At 45.4% G+C, this 9,300-nt stretch overlaps 1 protein-coding gene across 3 annotated transcripts; it reads left to right on the top strand.

Moving 5' to 3' along the window:
• The first annotated feature begins 2,227 nt into the window (after positions 1 to 2,227).
• On the top strand, positions 2,228 to 8,957 carry TRIM13 (tripartite motif containing 13). 3 transcript variants are annotated; one of them, XM_009102925.4, is made up of 2 exons: positions 2,228 to 2,471; positions 7,536 to 8,957. In XM_009102925.4, the coding sequence occupies exon 2, from the start codon at positions 7,539 to 7,541 to the stop codon at positions 8,766 to 8,768; it is 1,230 nt and encodes a 409-aa protein (XP_009101173.1). In that variant the 5' UTR covers positions 2,228 to 2,471; positions 7,536 to 7,538; the 3' UTR covers positions 8,769 to 8,957. The 3 variants fall into 3 exon arrangements, with proteins under 3 accessions (XP_009101173.1, XP_050832089.1, XP_030089852.1); XM_050976132.1 differs by lacking the exon at positions 2,228 to 2,471 and adding an exon at positions 2,503 to 2,669; XM_030233992.2 differs by lacking the exon at positions 2,228 to 2,471 and having other exon boundaries at positions 7,566 to 7,770; positions 7,862 to 8,957.
• Positions 8,958 to 9,300: the final 343 nt, after the last annotated feature.

Below are 9,300 nucleotides of genomic sequence, written 5' to 3'. Positions count from 1 at the left end.
CTAATCTTGCATTGGACTGATTTAACTTGTTGAATCAGTACAAAACTCAAAGAAAAGGGAAGAACGTTCTGCTTACTGAGTGGGTGGAATCAGCTCAGTAGAGCATCTGCAGAGGCTGGCACAGCTGGGACAGGCAAGTGGAGTAGTAGCTGTCAGCTCTGAGATTACTGACTGAACCACAACTCAGAGTTTCAGTTTCAGAAATCTGGTATAGTGCTTATTAGAAGAGCCATGATCTGAGTTCTCTTTGTAGTTTAAAGATGACAGTAGATGAATGCCCTTTGTCTTACAAAAAATATTGTGCTTGTCTTGAAAATCTGGAAATTACCACTATCGTATAATTCCTTCCAAATTTCTACCCCTGTATTCTCAACCCTCCCATAACTAAGTGGCCTTTATTCTAACATCTCCTTTCAAGCTGGGCCTTTCCTTTGAGCCTAGATTTCCCTTGGCTTTGTTTATATCCACAGATCTATAAATGTTCTTTTCCATCAGCCAGAACTTTTCTCTGAAGCTTCCACAACCAGCCTTTGATGCTGCCTTGGGAAGACACCGTGCTCTTGGATGCAGGAATGCAAGCTCGTAAACAAACTGCTTCTGAAAGTGCTGCTGTTGAAGCAGAGTTTAAAAGTATAGAAAGATAGACTTGTAAGTGTGCAAAATGGTTGTGTGTCACTCAGTCAGATAAGAAGTAGAAGAGTGACCAAATTCTATTTGATTATGCTCAGGACAGCCATGGGACACTTAAGTAGGGTGCTGGCTAGGCAGTGTTTCTATGCACCAAGCACAGAAATCCTGCTGTGTGTTTGCCCAGAAGTTTAAGCTTTCTACTTTGACAGAAGAAATCAAAGGCAAGGAGGAACAAGAACATTTTCAAGTGGACCTAATGAAGAGGCATTATCCCAGGTGGACAGGCAACCACTCTTCTACCCATTCAGCTCCTTCTTTATTTATAAGGAGACAGAGTTGGACCAGCCCAAAGAATTAATAGAAAATAAAATGTACTCTAAAAATACATTAAAATGTTATACAAGAAATAGATGGAAATAACGAGCAAGAAATCTAAAATGCCATGTTGTTGTTAATCTTTAACCATAAAATTACAGAGAAGATTAATAGGAGACAGAAATTCTTGATCTAAAAGTGACTTTTGGGAAAGCGGAGACAAGAAGTACTCAGCAACTGTAAATGCACAAGCATTGGGATATCAGTTGAAAGCAGCTTAGGTGGCTGAGGGAAACTACCTGGAATTACTTGTTTTTAGTAAACAGCAAACAAGATGCTGGACAATCAAGAAGAACAAGCAGGATGTTGAAATACATCTGAAGGTCTCTGTTGCTTTTGTGCAGCAACTCTACCTGCTGGGGCTGTTCTCCAATGGATAGTGGAAGAAATGCCTCAGTGTGTAGGCACTCTGAAATGGATTTTCAAAAATGCTTGTCCTTGGTCAAACTGTTCCCATTGAGTCCAGCTGAGCAGGCAGGCCAGCAAGGACAGAAGGTGAGGAGTAACTGCAGTGAACTGGGGAACCTTGGCACGTTATTGAATGGCTTTTAAGATCCAGATTCCTAAATAATGAGAAGAAATATGTCAGATGTGCAAGGGAGCTTCATTTGATAGAAATACAGTCTGATTTGTGATGTTCCTTGTGTGGGTATCCTGGAGGTGAAGAGTCTCCCCTGTGCTGATGAGTGACAGGACTGCAGTGGGTGCAGAGTAGGGGAGTGAAGAGATGCAGGAGGCAGAGTATGTACATTTGAGAACAGCTTTTGATGTAGTATTTCACAGAGTCTAACCTGAAAATAAGTTCAGTTTGACTTTGATGTGAGACCTATTCTGTTGACTGAGAACTAACAGAACTGCAAAAGAGATACCCAACACAACGGTCCTCTGACATCTCAGCACTTCCAGACTTAGTATCATAGTCCTGTAACTAGAATGTTCTTTCAAGTGGACAAGGGATCTCTTCTGCTCCATCTCCCTGGGACTAGTCAGTGTTTTGTGGAAAACCTGCACTGGTTTTACAGGCCACGTTAAATCTCCAAGAGATTCACCAGCTGGAAACGGTATAACCAGTGTGTTCAAGCAAATAAGAATGAGTCGCTCTCCTATTATGAAGCACATAAGGCTATCTGTCTCAAATTATGTTTTCTTTTAATAAGTGCTTTCGTAAGGTGGCAGATCCCCAGCAGGATTGTCACCCAGCAGCGCCCCTCCTTAGGCTGTGCAAAGTGCGCCTGTGAGCTGCAGGCTCAAGTGTAATTTAACAGAGTTAACAAACAACAGAAACCCGTATATATCTCGGCGGAGGCACAGGCTGCAGCCTCGGCCGCCGCCTCAGGCAATCAGCATCCACCGCCGGCCCTCTCCCGACAGCTCCGGAGGCCTCCCCGGCCGCTCGCAGGCAAGCGGAGGAAGGGAAGAGCCGCAGCAGCTCCTGCCCTGGGGCTGGATCGGCGGCCACGGCCAAGGTGGGTGGGACGGCAGGGCAGCAGCTCCCGGCCGATCGCTCCGGCGGGCCGGGGCAGGGGCCGAGCGGCGGGGCGGGAGCGGCGGGCCCGGAAGGCGGGCGGCGGGCGGGGCGGGAGCGCGGCGAGCCTTGCGAGTGACCGAGGCGGCCGGGCCCCCGCCTGCCCCGGAGCCCCTCGGCCCGACCCCGGCCTGCCATGGTGAGTAGCGGGGCCCGGGGGCCGCAGGACGGGCGGGCGCGGCCGGGCGAGCGCAGGCCGCGGCTTTGTGAGAGGCGGCGGGGGACGCTGCGGCCGCGGCCGGAGCCGCCGGTAGCGCTGGCAGCCGCCATCCCCCCTGAGCCCCGCTGCGCTACGCGGGGCGCGGGCGGACCAGCAGGGCCTCCCTACCCCGGGCTGCGGAGCTAGGCGGTGCGCTGAGACCTCCGCCGAGACCAGGGCCGGCGGCTGGCTTCAGTGCCGTCGTTTACGGGAGATTCCCCGCTGGAATTAGATGGGGGGTTGTAGCCAGGAGCAGCAAGGGAACCTCTGCCAGGTTGAGGGACAATGGGGCTAGCGGTGCGGCAGCCCCTGCGCTCGACAGACCGTCCAGCCCTGGGGGTGAAACGGTGTTCATGGGGCTGTGAATGCACTGAGTACAGATTGCTTATTTCTTCCGGCCTTCCTGCCGTTGGAGAGTCTGGACATGTTGGATCTGCCTGGTGCTACTGGAAAAACCTTTGGCCATGAAATACCATGCTTGAGGCATGGGCAATTTACCCAGGTCTTTTTGGCTGTCTGGATAGCAGCCTTCCAGTAGCTGAATGGGGTCTACAGGGAAGCCAGAGAGGGACTCTTCATCAGGAACTATAGTGACAGAACAAGGAGTGATGTGTACCAACTGGAAGAGGGGAAATTTTGTTTAGATATTGGGAATAAATTCTTTACTATGGGGACAGTGACACTGGAACAGATTGCCCTGGGAGGTTGTGGATGCCCCAGTCCTGGCAGTGTTCAAGGCCAGATTGGGTAAGGCCTTTGGCAACCTGGTCTAGTGGTTGGTGTCCCTGCCAATGGCAGGGAGAGTTGGGACTAGATAATCTTCAAAGTCCTTTTCAGTCCCTTAACATTCTATGATCCTGTTACCTACTGCTCATGGAGGTCAGGCGTTCCCCAATAAAATGTATACAGTGACCCTCTGTTAGATTGCAGTTTCTCTCAGTGGAGTGAACAGGGTTAAGGTCATAGCTGCTGGAAGCAGGATCTTCCATCTCCCTTCCCCTCTATATGGGACTCTTTTCAGAGCTGGTTCAACACACCGGTCTGGCAGAAGGCTGGTGAAATTGCTCACAGGAGGTCCTGACACAGACCAGGGTCCTTGCCAAGGAACGGAGATGTGACCTCTCCTGACTAGCTCAACTGTTTGTAGAAATGTAGGTTCACTTGGTCAAGTCTCATTTAGAACAGTTACACACCATTGCAGGAAACTTGTAATTCAGGGGTTATCGTTTTGGTTTTTTTGAAGCCTGGTGAAATTCTGGTTTCACTTTCAGCATGCTGCTGGCTGATAAACCCAACTTCTGAGAAGCATGCTAAATGAATTTTTGTCTGGAGTGTGGGAAAAAGCTACTGTGGTTGTTTTTGCTTTTATGGTTTGATGTTGCTTGTCATTCTTCTTCCTAATGATAAAACTGTGCAAGTTGCTATTTCTGATGGGTGACATCTGTTGGGTTTGTACCCAGAGATGCTTTTGGTTCATGTGCTCCAAGTGGGGAATTCCAGGGCTACCCAAACCTGGGTCAGAGGTTACACCGAGAAATTCCCAGTGGAAAAGTTGAAATCATCACACAAATACCAGGTTGCTAAGGGATGTTTCAATCCACAGACAGTTTACTTTCTGAAATTAAAGAAGACAGAAGTTAATCTGTCCAACCAGTTATACAGGTCTTCAGTATTTTTGGTTTGGCATTTCTGGTGTTGTAAAAGGGGGAGGGGGGAAGTTTGTAGACTTGCCCATTTATTTTTTTAAAAATCCAGTGTTTTTAGTGATGTTGCGTAAAGGTTTTGAAATTCAGTTATATTTATGAAGCATAATTATGTAATTCGGTAAGTGGAGTTGAAATGCAACAGGACAGTTTTAGTTGGATCATGAAGACTTTTTGTGTATGTTTTTTGTATTTTTAGGGATGTGAAAATCTTCAGTGTTTGTCCTGCAATTTTGATGGAAAGTGTTACAGTAAGCATTTTCTGCATTGGTTTGCAGTTCTTGCTGTCAGGCATGCAAAGCTGCTTTTCCAGCTCCCTAACTGGGAAGTAAAATCCTCCCTGGCAAAGGAGATGGACCAGATCAAATATTTTCTGCTCTGTGCATTTCCATTTACTAAGAGATGGAAAACTGTAATTTTAGTTTTGTAGTTATTATCCTCTTAACACATGAGCAGAACTGATCTTTGTGCTGCTACTGTAGCTAAAAGCTATGAGTACAAGTTGGAAAGAGAGCTGCTCACAAAAAGGAAGATTCAAGAGTGGAGAGATGAAATTACCACCTTCCTGTCATCCCATCATTTTTAGCACTAAGAAAAAGATGAAAGAGAAACATTGCTTTGAGAGCATGAGAGGTGCTTCAAAACTACATTCTCCTCACAGAAAATGAGGTTTCTGAATGGGGTCTGTGGGCTTACAGGAAACCCATTAGTTAGAGTTATAAGACCTTTTCTCTGGGACTTTTTCCCCAGTAGTAGTGGTGGCTTCTTCTGCCTCCTGACTTTAGTTCTGAGTAAAAAAGCTGGCAACTTTTCCAAAGTCTCTTTTTTCCAGCAAGCACAGAAAATATGTGGAGGGGCATAAGCACATAAGCATAGTTGTCTCAAGCATTTTGACTGTCGTGCTGGGACAGGAAAGTTGGGATCAGGAGGGACGGTCCCGCTGAGGCAGGGAAGCGCTGTTGTGAGCCAGCTTTCCTTTCATTGCTGGGCTTGTTAGTCAGCCTGGAGGCTCACGTTTAGTGTGCCTGCAGCAAGAGAAGGGTCAAGTCCTGGGTACCTCACTAAAGTGGGCTCCTGGACCACCACAGGCCTCCAGCCCCCCCACTCATTTCCTGAAGGGCTCTAAGGGCTCACTGTGTGTGTGCCAGCAGCACCAAATGGCACAAAAAATGAGGGGATGTGTCCTAGGGAAACTGTAAAAGGGAGGCCATTGGTCCCAGGCTTTTGTTGATCCTGGATCTGGACCATACACAGTGACAGGACCAATGTGGGATCTAAGGACTGGTGGTCTTTGTCCTTGACTTTCTCTATTTTCCATCTTTACTCTCTCCTCTCTTGTTCATCCCAGCAAGTGCAGCAATCGGATTTTACCCCTTACTGTGTGCTGAAGTTTGTTGGGAGAGTCGGGAGCTTGGTTAAAGTTCATTGTAAAAGTCATGAGCTTGTTAGCCAGCACTTCTACAATGAAATAGTGGGGTGGCTGTCAGAGTTAAGGTGGCTATATAATGAAGGATAAGAGTTCCCTGACACTGAACTGCTGTCTTTGTTCAGCCCACTGAAAAGTTCTACTGAATTTTTGGGTTATGACAATCCCTCCTCCTCACCTGGAAAGCATGGGAGGCTTGCTTACACTTCCCAAGAATAGCTTTTACTGTGAAGTCTTACTGGGACTGTTGGTTCTTTTGTAAGGACTTTGAGGAAGGAAAGTTGGGAGTGACCTCACTTTTTTTCCTGATAGTGAACTTAACTTTCCTTGGATCAGTGGTATTGTTTTTATTGCTCTTATTGTCCTGTGCAGCGTGGATCTTCCATTGCAGCTCTATTCTTGGCTCCCATGTTTTCCACTTCATATTTCTTTGAGGGGACAGAAACCTTAGAAATTACATCAAAACTACTTAAGAGCTCATTCTCATGCCTTGATGTCACAGCAGTACTTTGATGCACTTTTCTGTGATGTCTTTCAATTTATAAAAGGAATTTTATTACATATGTATGAATATATGTTGTATAATACGGAAGGAATTTATGCAAGGGAAGCATCTTTCTAATTATAGCTCAAAACAAAGTGTTTGAGAGCTTTGGAGGATACAGACTGTCACCTTCTTTGGTCTTTATTAGTTATTTGTTTTCTTGGAGCATGCTGTAAATTACAAGGTGTCTGCATCTGAGAACTTGGCTTTAGTTAGAGGCAGAGGAAGGACAGTGTGCTGGGTCCCTTCACTGAGACTTTCCAGTAGGAAGGATTACATGATAAATATTCTTCCTGCAGGTTCTCTCCACTGAAAGAAATTTCAGGGGTGTGAATGCTGTGAGAATGGAATTGGAAATAAAGTTTGCAGATGAGTAAAAATGTTTAACAGTTTTGTTTCGTGATGAATTATCAAGGATTATGGGTGGCTGTTATTTGAAGTTATTTGAAGTATTTTAACTTTCTGCTGAATGGCCTAATAGTAACACATTCAGTTGTTTATTTAAAAATACTGCAGGAGCAAGAGAAAAGCTAATTCTTAAAGTGAGTGGTGACTCTCCTTTGGCCTTGCAAGTAGAGCAAAAAGACACATTATGTATTCTGTAGCCGCAGAAACACTGCAACTGGGCTTTTTCAGTCACTTTTAGTATTGTCTGCAGTGCCAGTGTGTGGGGTTGAAGCTGGAAGCTTTGGATGAGTGGAGCAAGTAGAAAGTAATCAGATCTTAGCAGACTGTATTGACTGTGTATCTTCTGTGCAAATCCCATATCTGTGTATTGCATCAGCAAGGAAAGATGTAAGTCTTGTACTGTGATTGTGAGTACATGAGTTACTTTCTTTAAGAATCCTTGCTGGGATTGGCAAGTGTTCTTTTCCAGCATTTCTAGTTGAGAGTCCAACAAAATGGTTCTGTCTTAGCATTGCACCATTCTTGTGCCTGCCATTTGCTGGCCAGGTACCACACCTAAGGGGGACTGGCTGCAAAAACCCAGCTGAGGCTCTGTCTTAAAGATTCTGGAGGAAAAAATACATCCTTTTCTCACTGAGACATGTCTCAGGTGGGTTTTTGTATGGTCTTCTTGAGGGAGAACTAAGTTTTGTAAGTTCTGTTACCATCTTTTTTCTCTTTCCTAGGACATGATGGAGCTCCTAGAGGAAGATCTGACCTGTCCCATTTGCTGTAGCCTGTTTGACGATCCTCGCGTCCTGCCCTGTTCACACAATTTCTGCAGAAAGTGTCTGGAAGGAATTCTTGATGGAAATGTGCGGAATGTGCTTTGGAGGCCATCCCCTTTCAAGTGCCCCACATGCAGAAAGGAGACTCCTGTCACTGGAGTCAACAGCTTGCAGGTCAACTATTCCCTGAAAGGTATCGTGGAGAAGTACAACAAAATCAAAGTAACTCCAAAAATGCCTGTGTGCAAAGTGCACAGTGGGCAACCCCTTAACATTTTTTGCAGGACAGACATGCAGCTGATCTGTGGAGTTTGTGCCACCCGTGGTGACCACACAAAGCATGTTTTCTGTTCCATTGAAGAAGCTTATTCCCAGGAGAAGCGGGCTTTTGAAACCTTGTTTCAGGGCTTTGAAACTTGGCGTTGTGGAGATGCCCTCTCACGGCTGGATACCTTAGAGACCAGCAAGAGGAAAGCTCTGCAGATGCTGACGAAAGATTCTGACAAAGTGAAGGAGTTCTTTGAGAAGCTGCAGCACACGCTGGAGCAGAAACGAAATGAGATTCTGTCTGACTTTGAGACCATGAAGCTTGCGGTGATGCAGGCCTACGATCCGGAAATCAATAAACTGAACACGATTCTGCAAGAGCAGCGGATGGCTTTTAACATTGCAGAGGCCTTCAAAGATGTGTCCGAGCCCATTATATTTCTGCAACAGATGCAGGAGTTCAGGGAAAAAATCAAGGTGCTCAAAGAAACCCCTTTACCTTGTTCCACTGTGGACATCAGTCCCACAATGAAGAGCTTTGATACCAGCCAGTGGAATGGAATAAAGCTTGTTGATGTGGACAAACTTTCCTTGCCTCAGGAAAGCAACAGTTTCAAATTCAAGATTCCCTCGGTCTTTTCACGCAGATTTATAGTGAACTCTCTTATTTTCTTGCTCATTCTTGCTGTCACCAGAATGTCCTTTGTGGAGTCAGTCATTGACAATCTCCAGTGCTGGAAATCACAGTTCCTTACAATTTGCTTGTCCTATTTGGCAGATACCGTGGAGATAGCAGATCATGCAGTCTTTTACTGGGAACAGATGACAGATGGAGCTTCACTGTTAAGAGAAAAGTGTAAAAACTATACGTTGGTTGTACTGGATAACGTCGCACAGTTTGTGTGCAAATATAAACTGTTGTGAAGTGTCTGCTGAAATATAAGAACTAAGAGGGATCTGGGGAAGAAAACATGGAACTTCTTAAATTAATTGGTCTTTTCAGACTCCCAGTGAAAGCATTCAAATACTCAAAATGATTCCAAAACATTCATAATGTTCACATAGTTTGAGCGCTGAAAAAAACCAGAAAATGAAATGGAGCTTTGAAAAACACTTTGTGGATTCTTCTTTCAGTGGTGATTATGGGAATATTGCTCACTGGAAATCATTTTCCTTACCAAAATACGGGGCCAAACTGTATCTTTAGTTTGATGTTAATGTAATTGTAGAATAAGGTAAAAGGTTGTAGTTTATAAAGAAATTCTAACTGGGAGATTGTTTGGAAAGAGAAAGAAGAGTTGTGACTGAGGTGAGCACTGTGCTGACAGGTTTGCTGAGGACTGCCCTTCCACTGCAAAATGCAGCGTGCATCATTCACGTTCTGGAACCAGCCTCTATCTGACAATGTTACTTCTCTCTGAAATAGCTATATGGTTTGGTTTGGTTTGGTGGGGTA

The sequence above is a fragment of the Serinus canaria genome, chromosome 1, assembly GCF_022539315.1.
Source record: "Serinus canaria isolate serCan28SL12 chromosome 1, serCan2020, whole genome shotgun sequence".
NCBI classification, from domain to species: domain Eukaryota; kingdom Metazoa; phylum Chordata; class Aves; order Passeriformes; family Fringillidae; genus Serinus; species Serinus canaria.
This window is presented reverse-complemented; position numbering and strand designations above follow the sequence as displayed.